This window comes from Rhineura floridana, chromosome 9 (genome assembly GCF_030035675.1).
Source record: "Rhineura floridana isolate rRhiFlo1 chromosome 9, rRhiFlo1.hap2, whole genome shotgun sequence".
NCBI lineage: Eukaryota > Metazoa > Chordata > Lepidosauria > Squamata > Rhineuridae > Rhineura > Rhineura floridana.
The window spans coordinates 93,976,773-93,999,087 of NC_084488.1; the positions used below are offsets into that span (position 1 = coordinate 93,976,773).

The 22,315-nt window shown below is 41.8% G+C and overlaps 1 protein-coding gene across 3 annotated transcripts in view; it reads left to right on the forward strand.

Annotated features, from left to right (window-relative positions):
* The window catches only part of PPA2 (inorganic pyrophosphatase 2), a 43,607-nt gene extending 27,858 nt beyond the window's left edge, over positions 1–15,749 (forward strand). For 2 of the 3 annotated variants that reach the window (XM_061585487.1, XM_061585489.1), the window contains exons 9-12: positions 723–808; positions 7,983–8,052; positions 12,788–12,827; positions 15,545–15,749. In XM_061585487.1, coding sequence (XP_061441471.1) covers positions 723–808; positions 7,983–8,052; positions 12,788–12,827; positions 15,545–15,573 — 225 coding nt within the window. In that variant the 3' untranslated portion in view covers positions 15,574–15,749. The remainder of the gene's footprint in view (positions 1–722; positions 809–7,982; positions 8,053–12,787; positions 12,828–15,544) is intronic. The other variant, XM_061585488.1, reaches the window with a different exon arrangement.
* The last annotated feature ends 6,566 nt before the right edge of the window (positions 15,750–22,315 follow it).

Consider the following 22,315-nt stretch of genomic DNA (forward strand, 5'->3'; position numbering starts at 1 on the left):
TAATGCTATCATCGTTTCTGGTGAAAGCTTTCCTTTCCATAAAGTGCATTATTTTAAGAAAACACAGCATTCTTGACCGTTCCCAACCCCCTCCCTTTTTGGGGGTGAGGGAAGCTCCTGGCCTTAGCAATGTTCCCATCTCTTCTGCTGACCTTAATTAGACACTTTCCAACTGTTTTATTGAGATTTGGCAAGGGCCGTTGCCAAAACAGCTGGCATTTTAAAATTAAGCATATGCTAAAAAGCTTTGCCTAAAGCCAAGCCAAAGCATGAGCTGAATTCCTTAGCTCTCTATTTGAACTGGCTTGGAGAGGCTTCTCAAAATGGTTCTGGGAATGCTAAGAGAGGTTAGTCTTTTCCCCAAAAATGGTTTTGTTCCAAGGGCCTACATGAAACATAGCTTTACTCAAGTGATTCCATTATTATAAAATGTGCATTCTCATTCTTGTCGTCACCCCTCCCCACCACCACTTTTTTGGGTGCAAATCAGGGGTGTTTGGAAGTTTTTTCTGAATGTTTTTAGATGTGGTTTTTGGGGCACCTTTTTTAAGATTGGGGATGGTTTAGCAATTAAATGGGAACATTCCAAGCTCTTCTTGAATGTGTAGTTGTAAGCTGAGTGTTCTTCAAGTTGTTCTTAAGTTTTGCAAATCATAATACTTGTGTTTTTTGTTTAAAAGAAAAAAAGGAAAATGACACCTCAATTTCACTTTTTAAAATAGGCATTTGCTTTTGAAATCATTCAGTCCACCCATGAATACTGGAAGGCTTTGCTTCACAAAAAGGCTGATGGAGGAGCCATAAAATGGTAAGCATTCAGTTGACATTGTTGTATGAAAATCCAGTGTGGATTCATGTTGAATTGACTTGGGTGGCTTTTATTGTGATGGTTGTATATCTCTCCCTGAAGATCTCTTCTGTGTACTGCCTTTGTTGGTAAAAAAAATCACAACCCCATGAGACCTGCAGATTATCCAGTAATTAAATGTTAGTAACAAAAATAAATGGGCCTTTAATCCTCCACTTACAGTTTGGCTCACTCAAAAAATGACAGCCTTGACTTTTCTTAAGGATGACTTGGTTTTGTTGGTTTTGCTCACTAGATGGGTAATAAGAGGCCATGGCTTATTTAGAAACTGGCTGAAAAGAGGGAGTTTAGGGGTCCAGGCCACTCCTTCATGCTGTGTTCCTTCCTAAGGCCACTCTCCACAAAATCATAATCTTGTGGCTCCTGCTGGGAGGAAGGGTGAGATATAAATAAAATAATAAATAAAATAAAAATAAATTTTGGTGCGCTGCCTGTAATGGGCTCCGCCTAGGACGTGTTAGGGAGAGAAAGTGAGAGGAAGAGAAGAAATATTTATTTATTTATTGAAAGTGTTTATTACTTTTCATCACAAAGGGATAGATCACAAAGCCATTTACGAAGGAACAAATAAAATGAAATTCTTTTTGGATTTTTAATGTTACAATTTTGAAAAGATGATTTTATGGTGTACATAATGATATTTTTAAGGTGTTGGTAGTTTAAAAATGCTCTATTAAATAGATAAATACGTAAATAAACATACAGTATATAAAACAATCAAAATTATTGGTTGTATCCCATGCTGGTGAGGCACTAGTGAGAGGGGCTTCTACTCATACCAGTGGGAGTTCCTCTTCTGCCCCCTGCAGACCCCCGTGCACCCTCAGAATCTGCTCCAGAGGGTTGGGGGATCTCCCAAAGCAGATTTTGGGGGTGCATGGAAGGCTGCAGGGGGGAGAAGGAGATGTTTTGTTGTGTGAGTGGAACTTTCCTCATGCTGCATTGGATACAACCGTGAATAATATAGCTTATAAACCAGATGATAAACATCCAAATCCATGAAATAAGATTCCACTTACACAATGCTTTCACTTTGTACCCACACAAATTCCACACACACTAAGACACTGGTACCTTAATCAACCTGCACCTGTATATGTTCGCTCACACCGACACACCCACCCACAAACATGCACTCCCAGGGGCGTAACTACCTGGTGCGGGGAGTGCGGACCGGACCAGGGTGACACCATGAGAGGGGGTGTCACCCAGAGCTGCCCCCCCCGCCCCTAGGCACCAGGAAGCGGGGCAGGTGGACAGCGGAGAGCTGCCCTGTTCTGTTTGTGCAGCACGCGCACAGCGCACTAGCATGTGAGGGAGGTGTGAGCGTGAGCGCTGTGAGGGAAGGGCGCTGGGCATCGTTGCAGTGACTGTTACCAGGCTGAGGCACGTGAGGAAGGCGTGAGGGAAGGGCGCAGGGTGGATCTCCCACGTGACGGGGCCTCAACTCCAGCGGCATTGCAGCCTGTTGGGTGAGAGAGGATCATTTGCCACGGCCATTGGAGGGTCTCGGGGCGCTGTTACGTTGAGCTGCTTTTCTTTTGGAGTTCCAGACAGCCGCGTCTATTGCCCGCGTTTCAATGGCTCTGGCGTCATCACCCTTGAAAGTCTGCGTCGTGGGCTCAGGAAACTGTTGAGCAAGCGGGGGGGCATTGAGTCGAGAAGGTACCGGGGCATCGAGAGGAACCTGTGCTTCCTTATCCTCAGCCCTGGTTGCTTTGATGTCTAGAGGGCGGGTGGGGGAAAAGGTGTTTATTCCTCCCCCTGCCTGTCATTATATTTCTTTCCTATCAAAGAACCCACTGCATGGCTGCAAATAAAAGTGACAGTCGGAAAAACGGGACACGGGCAGTGATACTTTTACTTCCTTGTTGGACAGTAGAACTGTTACATCCCTTAAGAACCTTTTCAAATGTATTTAACGCCTGATCGTACAGTTTACCCTCTTTTATTTTTTTAATGGAAATATAGTTTTTCCCACGTGGGTAAGAGTTTGGGGTTGTTTTTTTAGCGCTTAGATGCTGGGCCTGACTGCTCGCCTTTTCTTCTGGTTCATGATGCCTTAAACCTGATGCAAAATGATGGCCTTATGGCATGACAAGTTTGCATGTCTAACTGAGACGGCTTGCAAAATCAACACACGTGGGCACGATGCAACCCACAAAATTCAGTGCAACATTGTTACGTTCAAATAGAGAACTCATTTTCTGTGTGAGGAATCCTTGTGTAGCGAAAATGGCACCATCCACGCACAAGAGAGAGCTATTGGCAAGAACGCCAAGATTTATAGAAGAATGAAAAAAGTGGGGTGGGTGAGAAATCAAAACAGTCCAATGAAGAATGAGCATGCTCAGTGGTTGTGGGAATGGTGACTGTTGTGGGAGGGAAATGGAATGGAAGTATCCTAGAAATGGATATGGCTGGCTGGCACATTAAGCAGGAGTGCTCCACATGTGCAACATTTTCTTGCAGGCCCCATTTGTTATCTATTTTGTGTGTTTGTATATCATCCCCCCCTCTCAGGGACCCAGGGTGAAGTATGTTTCTCTCCCCCTCCCTTACTCCACTTTATCCTCACAGCAACTCTGAGTTTTGGCTGAGAAATAGTGACTGATCCAAGGTCACCCAGTGAATTGCATGTCTGAGTAGGGATTTGAATCTGGCTTTTATGGGTTCTAGTCCAATATGTAAACCATTATACACCAGTGGCTCTCATTTGTTTTGCATGATGGTGTCTTTCAAATGAATGTGCTCTAGATATATAGTAAAATGAATGCAGGTCCATCATGTTTCACTTTCTGTGACAAGACCATGCCCCACAATATATTTGTCAGCTCTTCACTGAGACAGCAGTGTCGGTGGGGGTGCAGGCAGGGCTGGAGATTCCTTGGTAATTGCCAGGCCGTAAGTCCTCAGCCGGCAGCTTGGCTATAAATCTGCCAGGCTAGCAAGGAGGAAGCAAGATAAGGGCAGAGGCCATTCAAAGCTTACGTGCCAAGCCAGAAATCCAGAAGAGACGTCAGTGAAGGTCCGGGTCTAGTTTGCCGAGAGATCAGTCCAAGTCAAGGTTCAGGGGATAGGAAGACACACAGTGGTCACACCTGACGTTGTAGTCAGCAACAAGCTGAAGCCAAGGTTTGACTTTTAAGGAGCAGGTTTGTCAGCAGGTGTGAGCCCTCAGCGTTTTGGCCTTAAGTGGACAGGCCTGCCCCTCTTCTGCCTGACCTTCTGCTGTCTAAGTTCTGCAGGTGAGGGGGGAGTATCCTGTTCACTGCCTGTGTCTGGCTGAAGGGCTTCAGCTGTGTCTGGGGTGCTCTGCAGCTGAGGGGGAGAAGGAGCTGGGTTCTCAGGAGTTTCCTCCGTTTCCCCTTCTGGGTCTGCTGCTTCTGGGTCTGCTGCTGTTACTCCCAAGTCATCCTCGTCTGATGAGTCCTCTGACGGGGCCATGACAATCTTAAATACTCTACTTACAAACTAGATGCATTTGTTTCAGAATGCTGTTTATTATCCCCAAGAGCAATGCACGTTTCCCTATGTTGTTTGTAATCTGAATGTGAGACCTAAATTGGCTAAAATTAACATCTTGATTTTAATAAATATACACTTAACCATTCCATTTTCTATCTCACATTACCAACATTCATGAGTGATGCTAAGAAAACCTTCTACTCTAGTAAGTATTACTTGTAGAACTCCCCTTTGTCAGCTTTGTCTGCATGCTTTCTTGGAATACATGGAGGGAAAGGGAGATCACGCCAGCGAGCACCACCCTCAGCCTCTGTAGATTTGTCAGAAGGTGAGAAAGCACATGGAAAAATGCCCTGTCTGCATACATGCACATAGAGCCCATATTCGGGATTTGGACCCCTAGCCCTGTTCTCCCCTTATCCTCCATATGTACTCAGCAATTGGAGGAGGAATTGGAACATGCCAGCTGGCCCCAGCCCAAACATCTCTGCAGATCTATGGGTCCTACCTTTTAACCCATGTGCATTCATCTAAAGTTGTGAACAGGGTCATCTGCACAAACTGGTATGTGTATATAAGTTTTCTTGAATTTCAAAGCTTGATGTGACCAAGGTTCCCAGTAGCACATAGAGATCTGCGTACATGTAGTTTCCCTTCTCACCTTTGGCTGAGATTTATGTAATCTATCTATTTAATCTAATCTCTGAAGCACCTCAAAACAATTTCATAATAAAATCAAAACATACATAAAACAACTGCGCATATAAAAACAATTAGAAACCATTACATGTATGAAAATAGTTAAGACAATTACATATTTTTTTTAAAAAAAGGCTTAAAAACATATTAAAAAGCAATTCCAACACAGACTCAGACTGGGATAAGGTCTCAACTTAAAAGAACAAGTTCCTTATCACTTGAGGCTGTAGTTCTCTGCACACTTCCCAGTTTGAGTAAGCCCCATTGAACACATTGGGACTTGCTTCTGAGTAAACAAACATCGGATTGCACTATAAATATCTTTACAGATTGTGTAATTCATAAACATATTTGATAGTCATGTTTATATAAATATTTCTTCATACTGTGTCCCAATAAGTATTTGATTTCACACTATGGTTGTAGATGATTTTTTCCTCTACATTTTAAGTGTGCCCTTCTTCCTGGGGGTGGTCATGGTTCTCCGTTGTTTTCATCCTGAGGGGAGGATAGGCTGAGAGATGGTGAGTAGTACATTTAAGGTCTCTTCACCTCCCCCCCTTTTTTATTTGTATTTATTTTATATTTCTCCAATATCTTCCCCTGGCTGTTTTTATGTATTTTAAATATTTTTAGATTAAATAAATAGGAAATCATAATTGTGAACCTCCCTAAAAGCAATTTACCTATCCTTATGTTTTGGCAAAGTGATGGTGTGAAGGCATGCTGGTAGAACAAGAGACCATGTCTGAGGCATGTTATAAGGTGTTTGAGGACTTTGTCACACATTACTTTTTGAGACTTGTAGATTCGTGTTGGAAAGAACACGTGCACGTATTGAATGGTGGCTTGGGTGCTGTTTTTTCAGTCTACGCTGCATGCGCAGGGAAGGCGATACATCATCTGGCAGCTAGCTTCATAACATGAGAATGAAAAACATTTGGATCACCATTCACTTGTTTACTTTTCTCATTATTGAGACCACTTCATATATTACTTTTTCATACACAGAAATTTAATCTTTGTATAGGAAAAAGTATTTAGTAAAATATGAAGGACAGTGGCTGCCCAGTCAGTATAACCACTGTACAAGATCTACTCAGCCACTGTAATTACCTTTTTGTTTTGAGTGCCCTTTTGTCTGGGTCTTGGTTCAGGACATTGTGTTATGGAAAACCAAAGTCTGTGTGAAAGTACATATTTGGGTATGCCATCAGTATAATCCTAAACACATTTAATAAATAATATCGAACTTGCACGTCACAAAATATATTACAGTCATGTCCATAATCACCAGGAGCGTAGTCGCCCAGGGGGTCTTAGTCCCTCTGCTTTTTTGGGAGCAGGGTCCCTATGTCTCCAAGCATCCTACAGTCAGCATGAAAAGGGAGTGTGTTAGTCACTGAGAAGAGTCTTCTAATATGCTTCCTTGCCTTTCCTGCTGATTGAAGCCAATCAGAGTGAAAGGAGGTGAGTCAGCCACTGAGAAGACTCTTCTCAGTTGCTAACGCTCTCCACTTACATGCTGATTGGCTCCTAGAGTTGTTTGTTGTTGTGAGAGAATGCATTAACAAAGATCTCATTCTTAATCCAGGAGCAAAAAAAGGTGTATTGTGGCTGCAGCTATCATGAAGGGACTCTGCACTTCTGAATTTTCTGCTAAACAACTGATAAATACCTATGTAACTTTGTGTCTGGAGACTTATTATTTAGAATCACTTTCCATAATTGTAAGGAAGTATGTCCACACGCAAGCATCCCAGGCACCTAAATGAGGGGTGAGAGCAGCATAGGGACATAAGCAGATGTCTTATACCAGGGGTTCCCAAACTTTTCTTCTACATAGACCACTTGAAAATTGCTAGGGTCTGAAAGTATCTGAAAATTTACTATGGACATATGCAAGATAATTAACTCCCATTAGTGATAAGAGCAAGAATTTGGGCTGGGCGTATGATATTGTAATTTAAAGGTGTAATTTTAATTTTGCTAGTTGTTTATGTCACTGCTATTGCCATTACATTCAGTGATATCTGGGAATTACGATTTACGAGTAACATTAGTACAAAAAACATTACTAAGGATTCTGTATGGTCTGGTACAGGAGGAGGTCCTGGGGGTGACACCATGAGGTACCACACCGGGTGACACCAACCCTAGTGACACCACTGTGCACTCCCTCACTCTCAACAATTAGCAAGTTTAGCTGGCTATTGGATTCTACAGAGTGCAAATGAAGCCCTGTTTCCTTGCTGTTAGGCAGGGCCGATCATGGAGTCTGGAGCCCCTCTGCAGAAAGGGCGTTTCAGCAAGCTGGAACTCTCCCTCCTGCATGGGAGAGGCAGTCCTGAAGGATGGAGAGTGTTCCTTTGTACTCCCAGGATAGTACCCTGGGAGTACTATCCGGCCTGCTGCAAACAAAGGGGAGTGTGGAGCATTCAAGCACAGCGTTCCTCAGGGCTTGTTCACACCACGGCAAACCATAGTTGGGTCGTGATACGTGAACAGGCACTCTGGTTTGCCAGCTGATTGTAAACTACAGTCTGCCAATTCAGTATGCCAATTTAAAACCCTCTTTTAAGTATGGCTCAGTTTAATGTGATATCTGAACTGAGCATAAAAGTTGTTTGTATGGCTTTTGGGGGAGGGAGGGTGTTGGGGGAACAAATACACTCTGATTCATCCCATTGATTGGGGAAGGGCTGTGGTTCAATAATACAGCAGCTGTTTTATAGGCAGAATGTCCCAGGCTTGATCTTTGGCATCTCTAGGTAGGGCTGGGAAAGACTCCGTCTGAAACTATGGACAGGTGATGCCAGTACTGAGCTATTGGCCCGACTCGGTATAAGGGCAGCTGCTTATGTTTCTTCCTATTCATGTTCTCTGTCGTAGGACTTGTAATACAGTCCCCCACCACATGTTGTTGGTAATAGTATTCTATTTTCAGCACCAACGTCCTGGTGGATACCAGTCCATATTGCTGTAATGAAGAGGATATCCAAGCTATTGTGCAATCCGTAAGGGATTTCTTTCTCTTTTTTTGCATTTTTTTTCTTAAACGTGAATCATTAATGGAAGCATAAAATCACCAAATGTGCCATTGTAGTCCAGCGTATAAAACAAAGAGAAGACCTGACTTGAACATTTGGGACGCAGGCCTTGGAGTGTGTGTTTGTGCATGGGCAGTGAGAAATCAAAGGTCTAAGCAGAGAAGAATAAAGCCACTACTAGCAGTGCTTTGCTTTATGTAATTTTATTTAACTTTGGAAATACAATAAATGCAACAAATGCGTACATTCTTCAGTGCACATACATATCATCATGTCGCATCAAAAATATGTATGCATCTCACTGCTCTAAATACCAATATTATCTATAAAATATTAATTATTTTTAATTTACCACACAGAATAACTATTATACTCATCAATGCTTTATATTTATGTTTTTCATAAATTTGGGTAAAGGGAGCCTGTTTGTCTTTAAAGTTTTCTCTTTTTTGTTTAGCTTTTCTCAGTCTGACTAACTCTATTCCCAGTCTTTTCAATGCAATGTACTAAATGCATTTTCTCGCCTTCAGTTATTTCACTGAAAGCTCCATAATGCTGGGTCCTTCCCCCCCCCTTCTCATATTGAATAATAGCAAGATGGACCATACCCTGAGTGTGTGTGTTTGGTCTGCCCTGTTGCCATGAGTTACCAACACTTAAAACTCATTGACTAGCAGTAATATGCTCTTAATCACAGAGAACATACTTTATTGCCTTGTGTAATTAAATGTATCTTATGGGAAAAAGACAATTGTGTGTGAGAGAGACAGAGAGAGCGAATTATTTAAAAGATTATTTTTGGTCCATCCACAAGTTTCTATTTTCTTTTCTTTTTTAAGAACACAAAGCCTTAAGCCAAGGAACTAAAAATAACAAAGCCTACTTATATCCTAAAAATGAAACTTCAGATTCGGATATAAATGGCTTTGCCAGCTGCAATGATTGCATCAGTTATGTTGAGTGCTTTTTTTTTTTAGGAGCGTTCTCAGTTATTTAGAAGCTGATTTTTAACTATTAATGGACTAAAGTGCCCATTTTGTGCAATGAGTCATGACAGTTGTACAGATGGAGCCGGTACAAATGAAACTTGCTTTCTCTTAAAAAGCCAAGCTCTCAGTGACTCATCTGCCCCCAGTTTTTATTACAGGAGAATATATAGTGCATGTTCAGAGACTTTGCCTTAACTCAGTCATCTTTCACTGCTGGAATATATATTGCGTGCACACATATATGTACATGCACATCCCCACCCCTTGCAAGTTTGTAGCCTGTCCTATCCCAAAGGCAACAGATTAAAAAAATCAAGGGTTAACCGCCTCCCAAAACCCTAGTTGTTGAATTTATGAAAGGAATTTTACACAGCTTTGCAGAGTGTATGATGAACAGCAGCGCCTCCATCATAACCACATCATAACCACAAGTGCCAAAGACACTTGAAGAGAGACACTGCTTACAAGTGCCTGTACGCTAATGCTAGGAGCCTGCGAACCAAGATGGGAGAACTGGAGTGCTTGGTCTTAGAGGAGAGCATTGATATAGTGAGCATAACGGAGACCTGGTGGAATGGAGAAAACCAGTGGGATACGGTTATCCCTGGATATAAACTATATCGGAAGAACAGGGAAGGACGTATTGGTGGCGGAGTCGCTCTATACGTGAAAGAAGGCATTGAATCCAGCAAGCTCGAAACCCCAAAAGAGGCAGACTCCTCCACAGAATCGTTGTGGGTGGTGATACCATGTCCCAGGAGGGACTTAATACTGGGAACGATCTATCGTCCCCCTGATCAAAATGCTCAGGGAGACCTTGAGATGAGATATGAAATTGAGGAAGCATCCAAACTAGGAAATGTGGTAGTAATGGGTGACTTCAACTACCCGGACATAGACTGTCCGCATATGTGTTCCAGTCATGACAAAGAAGCAAAGTTTCTAGATATTCTGAATGACTATTCCCTAGACCAGTTGGTCATGGAACCGACCAGAGGGACGGCAACCCTGGACTTAATCCTCAGTGGGGACCGGGACCTGGTGCAAGATGTAAGTGTTGTTGAACCGATTGGGAGCAGTGACCACAGTGCTATTAAATTAAACATACATGTAAATGGCCAATTGCCAAGAAAATCCAACACGGTCACATTTGACTTCAAAAGAAGAAACTTCACAAAAATGAGGGGATTGGTAAAAAGAAAGCTGAAAAACAAAGTCCAGAGGGTCACATCACTCGAAAATGCTTGGAAGTTGTTTAAAAACACTATATTAGAAGCTCAACTGGAGTGCATACCGCAGATCAGAAAAGGTACCGCCAGGGCCAAGAAGATGCCAGCATGGTTAACGAGCAAAGTCAAGGAAGCTCTTAGAGGCAAAAAGTCTTCCTTCAAAAAATGGAAGTCTTGTCCAAATGAAGAAAATAAAAAAGAACACAAACTCTGGCAAAAGAAATGCAAGAAGACAATAAGGGATGCTAAAAAAGAATTTGAGGAGCACATTGCTAAGAACATAAAAACCAACAACAAAAAATTCTATAAATACATTCAAAGCAGGAGACCATCTAGGGAGACAATTGGACCCTTGGATGATAAGGGAGTCAAAGGTGTACTAAAGAACGATAAGGAGATTGCAGAGAAGCTAAATGAATTCTTTGCATCTGTCTTCACAGTGGAAGATATAGGGCAGATCCCTGAACCTGAACTAACATTTGCAGGAAGGGATTCTGAGGAACTGAGACAAATAGTGGTAACGAGAGAGGAAGTTCTAAGCTTAATGGACAGTATAAAAACTGACAAATCACCGGGCCCGGATGGCATCCACCCGAGAGTTCTCAAAGAACTCAAAGGTGAAATTGCTGATCTGCTAACTAAAATATGTAACTTGTCCCTTGGCCTCCTCCGTGCCTGAGGACTGGAAAGTGGCAAATGTAACGCCAATCTTCAAAAAGGGATCCAGAGGGGATCCCGGAAATTACAGGCCAGTTAGCTTAACTTCTGTCCCTGGAAAACTGGTAGAAAGTATGATTAAAGCTAGATTAACTAAGCACATAGAAGAACAAGCCTTGCTGAAGCAGAGCCAGCATGGCTTCTGCAAGGGAAAGTCCTGTCTCAGTAACTTATTAGAATTCTTTGAGAGTGTCAACAAGCATATAGATAGAGGTGATCCAGTAGACATAGTGTACTTAGACTTTCAAAAAGCGTTTGACAAGGTACCTCACCAAAGGCTTCTGAGGAAGCTTAGCAGTCATGGAATAAGAGGAGAGGTCCTCTTGTGGATAAGGAATTGGTTAAGAAGCAGAAAGCAGAGAGTAGGAATCAACGGACAGTTCTCCCAATGGAGGGCTGTAGAAAGTGGAGTCCCTCAAGGATCGGTATTGGGACCTGTACTTTTCAACTTGTTCATTAATGACCTAGAATTAGGAGTGAGCAGTGAAGTGGCCAAGTTTGCTGATGACACTAAATTGTTCAGGGTCGTTAAAACAAAAAGGGATTGCGAAGAGCTCCAAAAAGACCTCTCCAAACTGAGTGAATGGGCGGAAAAATGGCAAATGCAATTCAATATAAACAAGTGTAAAATTATGCATATTGGAGCAAAAAATCTGAATTTCACATATACGCTCATGGGGTCTGAACTGGCGGTGACCGACCAGGAGAGAGACCTCGGGGTTGTAGTGGACAGCACGATGAAAATGTCGACCCAGTGTGCGGCAGCTGTGAAAAAGGCAAATTCCATGCTAGGGATAATTAGGAAAGGTATTGAAAATAAAAATAAATAAAATAAAACATAAATAAAACAGCCGATATCATAATGCCATTGTATAAATGGCCACCAGCTTGGATGGCTTTAAAAGAAGATTAGACAAATTCATGGAGGACAGGGCTATCAATGGCTACTAGCCATGATAGCTGTGCTGTGCCACCCTAGTCAGAGGCAGCATGCTTCTGAAAACCAGTTGCCGGAAGCCTCAGGAGGGGAGAGTGTTCTTGCACTCGGGTCCTGCTTGCGGGCTTCCCCCAGGCACCTCGTTGGCCACTGTGAGAACAGGATGCTGGACTAGATGGGCCACTGGCCTGATCCAGCAGGCTCTTCTTATGTTCTTATGTTCTTATATGATGATTGAGACTGGGAGGAATTGACCAAAAGCAATGTTTGGATCATGTCATGGGGAGTCTCATGCTGCAAGGGAGGGGAGAAATCAAACATCCCTCAGAGAGTACAAGCTCTTGGGCGAGTTGGAAGCAGCTAGCCTTACATATCCTGATTGATCCCTGCTCGTGACCTTCAGCCTCTTCACTGTCATCCAAACCTCCCCGCTCCAGACTCTTGGCTGTTTCTCCCTTGCTGCCACATACGTTTGGAACTGCCTCCCAGATCACCAGCAAAATGGCGCCTCCCTCTCTTTTTCCTTCAGAGCCCACACTTGTTTTGGTAAAGCCTTTGGCACAGGCCCCTAACTCCCACCTTGGAAAGCCACTGCCAGTCAGTGTAGACAATACTGAGCTGGATGGACCATGAATAAGGCAGTTTCCTATTTCCTGTTTATACGTACTCTTATCCTGCTTACCGCTGCCTCTCCGTCCTCTGTTTCCCCTGTGCCCAGATTTTATATGATAAGCTTGTTGGGGGAGAGACTTCTGCTTTTGCATTCTGCACAGGCGCTTGCATATTGAAGATGCAAAATAAATAAATAAAAATGATTATTCTTTCTGTAGGCTCCGCCTCCTGTGGAAGAATATTCTGTTTCCAAAGAAGGTAAGAGTGCTATTGTTGCAGCCTTCGCCAACCTGCAGCTTTCCTTTTGTTGCTGAACTGGGGCTGATGGGAGGTGTAGTCCAAACTATCCGGAGGGCATCAGGCTGGTGAAGGCTGATTTACTGATTCAGTGCATCCATCCTAGCGACTGACTAGAAAAGTAAACTGAGCATGAAATTTTTTTCAGTGCAATCTATGTCAGTGGATCTTAGCTCCCAAGTAAGGGTGTGTAGAATTGTATTGGATTTATTTATTTATTTAATGTATATCCCATCCTTCCAGAAGGAGCCCCAATTGTAGCTTAAGGCATGGTCCTAAGATGTGTGACATCTTCAAATTGCTTAAAAGTGAGATGTTCTAGGGGTCAGTACAGCATCACAAGCAAGAGCCCTCGTGTAGTGTATCTGCCTAGAGCCCAGGTTCAAAATCTCACTGACCCATGAAGCTCATTGTGTGACCCTTAACCCAGTTTCTCTCTGTCTTTATTTTTTGATCTGATTTGATTTCGTACCTACCCTTCACTGTAAGCTCGCAGGGCAGGTTGGAAACATATAATCATCATGCAGTTAAAAACAAGTAAAATGGCTTACACAGTTTATAAAAACAAGTAAACCAATTGCAAGCAAAAGCATCACGGTTACCTCACAAGGTGGTTTTGAGGATTAAATTGATGTTTGGGTAAAAACTCCTGAGCTCTTTGGAGGAAGGAGGGCTCAAAATCAGGATGTTAAAATGCTGACATGGGGAACAGATATTACAAAGTAGAAGTTTAAGAAAAGGGGATCTCTGGGTGTATTTTGATCACCACATTTCCAGCAATCTGTTCATATTATAGAGTGATAAATGTTCTGTAGAGTTAGATGATACTGTAGAAACAGCATGCCATTTTTTAATATTTTGCATAGCTGTTGAAATGAAGTATAATGCTATGTTACAGCATTATGAAGAACAATTGTATGTTTGCTAATTATTTATTTATTTATTATTTGATTTATATCCCTCCCTTGCTCCCTGCAGGAGCCCAGGGCGGCAAACAAAAGCACTAAAAACACTTTAAAACATCATAAAAACAGACCTTAAAATACATTAAAACAAAACAACTTTAAAAACATTTTTAGCATGCCTTCATATTAACTTTAAAAGAATGATACTCATTTCAGTATTTTTTCACTCTCCCCGCCCCCTGTCCCAGATTTATTGCTCTTTTTCAGGTTAGCAAGATTATGGCTGATTCTAAACAAATAATTCAAGTTGCGGTGAACTTGGGCCCTGTTTCTCAGGTCATGTTTGTTAAGACTATGGGTATAAGATGCTTTCAGGCAGATGGGTTTTGGGAGGGTTAGGTATGTCAACCCCTGCATGACTTGCTGATTGCTTATACTCCAAATGGACTTGCAGGATCTGAACAGGCAGCACAGTGATGGAGTTCCCTCCCAGACCAGACATTGCTGCCCCAAGTCCTTGCTTTTGGGAAGCACCTCTCTCTTTACAGCTTTGTTTTGCTGCTACAGTGGCTGCCAAAGCTGCTATCTTGAAGCACCCTTTTAAGGCCAAACTACATGCAACACTTTCTCTCTCTCTCTCTCTCTCTCTCTCTCTCCCTCTCCCTCTCTCTTATTTATATCCCACCTTTCCTCCCAAGGAGCTCAACATGGTATACGTGTTTCTCTCCCCAACCCCACAATCCATTTATCCTCATAATAACCCTGTGAAGTAGGCTAGGCTGAGACGGAGGGGGCTGGCCCAAGGTCACCTAGTGAGCTTCATGGCTGAGTGGGGATTTGAACCCAGGCCCTAGTCCAGCACTCTTAACTTGGTCCTCCAGATGTTGCTGAACTGCAACTCCCATCATCCCTGCTCATTGGCTATGTTTGCTAGGGTTGATGGGAGTTATAGTTCAGCAACATGGGCTCATTTGGAGGAAAATTTATTTATTTATTATTTCATTTATATCCTGCCCTTCCTCCCAGCAGGAGCCCAGGGTGGCAATGATGTCATGATATTTTCTTTCATTTGAACCAGAGCAGAGGGGAATGGTTAAATCTCATTCTCCCTGCCACAGTCCCAGTCCTGACTAGAGACTCTTTGCAATTTAAAATATATATATACACATGATGCTTAAACCTCTTGTTCAGTGTCACATGTAGTTTAGTTTTAATTAGTAAGTATGGTTGTGAAATTGTGTCTTATGGTTCTATTTTTTGTGACTTAACTGGGTAAGTAGGTTATTTATTTAACTCAAACACTGAAATGATCGCATGAGAAGGTTGCACACCATCTGTAGAAACTGTCATGGAAAAGGAAGTGGATTTTTCCTTTCTTAAATGAAATTCAAAATATCTTTATAGTGCGTTTCATACAACTCAGCCTGTATCATTGTCTCAGCTTCCCCCCTAATTGTAAGCGATAGTAACTATCAGACATGTATTATCTGTTAAATGTAAATGTTTAGCAGACCAGCTGAGATTAGGTGGACGCTGACTTCTGCCGGAACTGAAAAATGTGTGTTTTCCTGCCCATTTATGCTGGTTCCTGAGCTTTATGCTCTTAAAATTTTGCACGTAGCTTAGACTCCTTATGTAGCAAGCAAATTAATAAATGGAATGAAATAAAAATACTGATTTATATTCAGACAACCATGCTCTGTGTTTGAGTATTATGTCCTTTAAATGAATAGCCTATCCTATTAATTAATATTTGTTCTGTTTTTCTTTTAGTTGATAAGTGGCATTTTCTTAGGCAATGATTACTAGAATTCCCTGAAGTCAGGCTGTGAAATCCTGTCTACTTCATCCTCTTCTCTCACTAACTCACTCATCATTTGCTGGAAATATGCAAGAGAATGTACCACTGAATGGAGATGCAAGTCAACATGTGCAATGCAAATTATTACCATGTAAATAAAACAGTGATTTTAAGTTCCCTCTGTGTATGTATGTGTGACTGAGCCATACTATTTCTGGGCAGAGAGCAATAGCATAGTGGCAAATCCAGAAGTGCACGTTCCCTTCATGATAGTCACAGCAATGCCCCCCTTTTTTGCTGCTGGATTGAGAATGAGATACCTGTTAATGCCCTCTCTCACAACAACAGATGTCCATAGGAGCCAATCAGCATGAAAGGGGAGAGTGTTAGCTACTGAAAAAAGTCTTCTCAGTGGCTGATTCACTGATTAGATCCAATCAGCAGGAAAGGACAAGGAAGCATCTCAGTGGCTAACACACTCACTCTCCTTTCATGCTAATTGGCTCATTGGATGCTGGAGACATAGGGGCCCTGCTGGGATCTTGCTTCTAAAAAAGTAACGGGTCTAAGACCCCCCAAGACCCTGTCAACTACATCCATGGCAAAGAAGTTGTGGCCATCGTAGCCAATAGCCATTAATTTTTTAAAAAACCATTTATGGTAGTGGCAATCATACCTTATTAAAATCAATGACTCTTGTCAGTAAGCAGATGGTACCTATCTTTCTGGAGTCAGGATTATCAACAAGTATCACCTCTTACCTCTCATTCACCAGCCATGGCCTCCTAAAACTTGAATGTACAGGAATAATTAATTTTGAAACAAATGTTGCAGTTAGTTCTTAAATAAAACTCAAGTTTTAGGGTTATAGCTAAAGTTAATCATACAGTAGACCCAGTGAAATTTATGAACATGGCTAATTTAGGTATATGAACTTCAACAGGTCTACTCTGATTAGAACTTAGTTGAATACAACCCTTAATATCGAGTATAAAAAATAAAGACTTGTGAAGGTTTAGCTATGAGGGGGAAAAATATTTATTTATTAGATTTATATCCCACCCTTTCAGTAGGAGCCCACGGCGGCAAAATAAAGCACACTCATCCAGTCACAATCAAGCATTTTAAAATCCCATTGATTTCAATGGGAGAGTTAGACAAGTGGTTAAATTTTTCCCATTGGAAACAATATTGAATAAAGCACACACTTGTTATTACTTGTTATTACTGTTACAGCAGGGAAACGCAAACAAATAATTTTACATTCTTGGCTGTATGCAATTTTGTTAATGTTTCCTGACTTTCAAAAGCAAGTTTTTATATAGATTACTGGTTCAGTTGAGGTCAGAGTCTAATAACTACTAGCTTTAAGAAGGACCTCATTGATAAGAAATTCAAATTCTTGTGTGGTCCTGACTCAAGTAAATGAAATGTGTTCTCCATTAAACCAACAATAAAATCAGGCAAACTTCTCACAAATAGTGTTCTGTCCACGACAGTTATTTATAGACATAAATATTTCAACAAGACAGAAAAATGCTGGAAGAAATAATTCACTAGTATTTGTTTTTATAAGGATGAGTAATGAGGTGAAGCAGTTATTGGATATCTTATCTTCATGCATCTCTGTGTGAGCATCTGCTTTAGTCCATGTGTGAAGCTGCCTTATGCTGAGTCAGACTATTGGTCCAGCTAGCTAACTATTTCTACACTGAGTGGCAGCAGCTTTCCAGGATTTCAGACACGGAGTCTTTATCTTCCCTATCTGGAGATGCTGGGGATTAAACCAGGAATCTTCTGTGCCCAAAGCAGATGTTCTACCACTGAGCTGTGGCCCTTCCTCAGTCAGCTGGGTGACAATGGACTCCAGTAATAGGATGTAAAGTACTTACACTGGGCCTGGGGGGGGGACACCCCTAACCACATTTCAACAGATTCTCTATTAATTTGGCCATTTCACCTGGCCACAGCAGGTGAAGGGCCCACTCCCCATCAGTTCTGCTGAGACACCAGTTGTATTTGGCTCCTCTTCTCCTTGAATGGTTTCAACTCACGTTGGGCATTATAAGAACTTTGTAACGTTACTGTAGGTTGGGAAACAGAGCTTTGGAACAAAACAGTGTTAATAATAAATGCAGCAATAAGAAAATTACTTCCTTAGTAATTCCAGGAACGTAGTCCCAAACCTTCAGGAGTTACGTTTTCTTTGGCACAGATGATATAGTTAACACAAGAGCCTCTTTCGTACACCACAGTAAATTATAAATTATGGCTTTCCATGTAGAAGTCAGTTGTGCCCACTTACGCTGCAGAGAAACAAATCACAAGCCCTGGCTTAGTGATATATTTGTAGGGTTCATGATTTGCTCCAAACACTGATGATAAACCAAGACTCTTCTTGGCCTATCATTAAGAATAATCCATCAGTCCTAAATCAAGCATATGTTATGGTTTATTTCTAGGCCACCTTTTGGCCAAAAAGGCCCCCAAGGCAGCTTACACCCAAATAGAAAAGCACAAATACAAAATACAAATAAAAACAATACAATTTACAAAAATTCAAGCCAACAAAATCCTAGCATTTCTAAAAAGCAACAACAGCTAAAAACCAAAAGCATTCATCTTCCTGGTAAAGGACAGTCCCCAGAAAAATGTCACTAAGAGCAGGGGTGAGGGGGCAAAGCAGGTGGAAAAGCTTGCCCCTTGATGGTCCCAGCACAGTCTCGCCCCTGCAGCAGTACCGCTCAATCTGCAGCTCCTCCTTCATTAATATATATTAATATAAGCAGTACATACGTCCAAACAGATACCCAAACGAGACTGATGATTCTAAGATATACGTGCAAATGTAAAAAGGGCAGGAAAATCTTCAGAACGTTGAGTAATGGATGCTAGGTGTTTATTCTTCCAACTTTGAAGTATAAGCCTCTGTGTAGCCATAAGTGTTTGTAGGATCTACTTTCATTGTCCATCTGTTATTCCCCACACCACAGGAATATAGAAGTTTGTGAACACGTGCAAATACCAAGGATTTTTCCAAAACAAAAAGAAGATATCACATGACACACTCGCATCATGTGTTTCAAAGAGGCATTATCATGATTGACTTACCAATCATGACTTGCTTGCGTGAAACAAACCATGATCCCTGATTTGGATGTAATACTAAGCCAGGGAGTGTGGTTTGTTTTTCCCCAGTATGAACAGCGAGGAGCAAAGTGAGTGTGATCTCTTTGTACCTGATAAGCCATGGTTTGTGGCTTCCTGTGATATGCAAACCTGGCTATTAGCTCAATTCAAACAACATAGCCAAAACATGGTTTTGCTACCGAGATTTGCTATGCAGCCTCCCTCATATCCTCATAACCTCCTGCATGTCCTGGCCCACAGTAATCATAGTCTGCACTGATCTTTACATTGGGGCAAACATGAGGTCCCAGCTTTGGAAGTGCAAGAGGAAATCTCAACATGCAAGCACATGGAGAGCATCCTGTGCATTCCCACAGCCCAAACCAGAGTATGGATGTGACATCTGAACTGAGCAGAAGTCTCAGTATTGGCTTTTGAGACTGAACAAGCACACAGGAAACCAGTCAGTCTGTGTTAATCTGGTACAGACTTACATTTCTGCAGTAGCACTCTCAAGCTAAGGCTAGTGACAAGGGAACTTGGGAGGCTGGTCACTAGGGCAGAGTCCTACCAATATTTTTTACTATTGCATTGTTTAGGAGTCCACAGGATATTTGCAAGGGTGGCGGATGGGGAGAAAACCAGACCATATTGGTCCTGCTGCCAGTGACCTCCATGGCTGCCCCACAACGTTCAGTGGTTCCCAGCTGCCATTAGAAGGGAGATAACAGTTGGCATTTTCCTTTATCCGCAGCTACTCTCGGTGACAGTCCAAAGTTACACAGGAGTGCAAAGCAGGTCAGTTTACTCCAGATACATTAGATCAAACTAATTTAAAGCCTGGGAAGAATTGCCAGCTATTAGTCACTCGTTTTAATCAGGGCCCAGGGATTTTATTTTTTGCACAATGGAATGTTTAGTTCTGTAGGGTTTTTGTTTTTGTTTTTTTACAGTTAGCTTCTAATGACTAGACACCAAGAGAATGAATATTCTGTGCTGTAGGGTACTCTCTTTGCATTAAATCTCGTCGTAGATAACAGTTAGCCCTGCTGTACTTAGTCCTTTGCCAGGAAGAACGTAATTCTGGTGAGCTGTTCTCCAGGCAGGCCTGTAAAGGACGATAGGTGGCATCATTAGGAGTCAGAATGAACTAATTTGCCATCTAGGTTTTGTCACTGCCAAGTCAGCAAAGGCTCATTCGTTCTTTGCACATTTCCCAGTTCTTATTGATGCATATAGGAGTTTGCGGGGCATGACAGTTTTTAATTTTTTTTTATTATTGACCACATTATAACAAATCAATTCAAAATTTGCCTGGGTTGTCAGTTTGGAGATCTGAAACGGCAGATCTGAGTGGTGATCATTGTGACAGAGAACTGAATACCTCGGGGTGTCCAATTATAACTGCGGTGAGAGAAAATCCAGAAAAGTCATTTTGGCTTCCTTCATTGCTTTTATGTTGGCCCCTGAATGAGCAGCTACTCCGCTCTTTTCAGGTTTCACAGTGGAAAGAGCATTAATGGCAATGCTGAGCAATTTTGGATTCTCATATTCAGGAGGTCGAGAATCAATCTGTCTTTTCCCTCACTTTTACTAAAAAAAATTACCATTCATGCTGTGAAGCTGTTCTGGTCTATACCTGCTCTTAAATGGCTAAAGACAAACTGCAATATGCTGTTTATAAGTGTCTCCCTCTCTCTTCCCCTCCCACAGACACGCAGATAGATTCTGAGGACAATATAAAGTGGGGCACAAAGGAAAAGCAAAGGCAACTCTCAAGCAGGAACAGACACCCAGCTGAAATAGGGCTTGCAGTTGAGCAGAAAATGTAGGTGTTTCAAATACAGAACTTCAAAGGGCAACCGTTAGCAGGCCTGGTGAAGTTTGATTCTGTTCAGTCAGGTTTCAGTCAAGACAAAGGTTTTCTCTCCCACTACTAGGAATGGGGAAGCAATTCAATTCAGTTTAAATTTAAAGCCAGATCTATCAAATTCCTTTCAAAACAATATGAAAACCAAAACGATAATGGGATAATGTGAGTTGTACCCCAAGAAGGCCACAGGGTCCCCATCTCTGCCAAGTCCCAGCAAGCAAGATGCTGCAGTCAGTAGATGAGTCTTAGAACTGGACCTCTCCCTCTTCTTGATTAATTTGGTATTGAGTAGACTTCAGGGTTTGTTTGTTTTCCATGGTCATCCCGCTATGTGTGTGTGGCCCCCTCTGCACAGTCTCAGAGAGGTTTAACAATCAATCCCTCTTCCCAAAGAGATCTGGGAAATGAGCCTGTGAGGGGAATAACAACTCTCAGCATCCTTAACAAACTACAGTTCCCAGGATTCTTTGGGGGAAGCCAAGAGTGTTTAAAGTAGCGTATTACTGCTTTAAATGTATAGTGGAGATGTGGCTAGTGTGCACACATTGTTAAACCCCCTTGGTCTTAGGTGCAGTGGTGGCTGGTGGCTCCATGTGAGTGGGGCAGTGGAATCCACTCCAGGATTTAGTCTGAACTTTCAGGAGCTTGGACAGCCCTTGGACAGCTCCTTGAAAGTTCAGACTAAAACCTGGAGCAGATTCCACTGCTCCACTCACATGGAGCCACCAGCTGCCACTGCTTATATGGAAGCTGTAGGCCCCTCTGCTTTCCCTCCTATTCTTAAGTATCGTATCACATATGGCACTGGATGTCTTAAGTTCTTCTATCAATCATCTACATAAATAACATTTTCATCTCTGTATGAGGAAATTCTTTTTGTAGTTGTTGTTGATACACTGACCTCTGCCCAGGTACTTGTCTATAAGGCTATGGTCTAAAGGCATGTGAGGCCAGCAACTTCCTGAAGGTAAGCAGGTCTGAGACTAGTAAGTGCCTGGATGGGAGACTACCTGAGAACCACATGTATGCTGCCTTGGCTTTTATGATGAAAAAAGGGTGGGGTATAAATGTAATAAATAAAACATGAGTAATTCTTTTTTTTTTAACTGCCTCTTGCATGCGTTGCATTAGCAATAAAAAGAGCATTTCAAGTTGAATGGAGTTTCAATGTCACAAACTCATTTTTGACATTGCCATATTTTGTTCTTAGTTACAGTATCTTATGTTTTTGAATAGCTTTAAAGTTAGCTTGAACAGATCCCAAAATATGCAAAATAGGGAAATATATATGTAGGACCAACTTAACACACATACACCCCTCAATGCTACAACTTACTATATAGCTGTCCAGTAGAGGGAGCTCAAGTTTTAAGTCATTTTCCTCAAAGTTATATTATGGAGGAACAAGTTTGATTTATGTTTTATTTATTTATCATTTATCTTCTGAGACTGCAGTCTTAGAAGGTTGCAGTTTTAGATTTCGATGGTGTTGTGAACTTATGTTGAGAGTTTTAATTATATTGTCCACCATTCTGGGCTCCCAACTGGGTGTAAAAGAGGTATAAAAATCAAATATATACATTTATCCTGTTTGATTTATCATAACATTTTTACCTTTTTAATGTTAATTTCTGAAATATTTATTGAGGGACTGGTCATGTTTACGAGGAAATACAATATGGTAAGGAGATGTATAGTCTTCTTAATTATTGTAAAGCTTGTTTTGTTGTCCAGGGCTTGC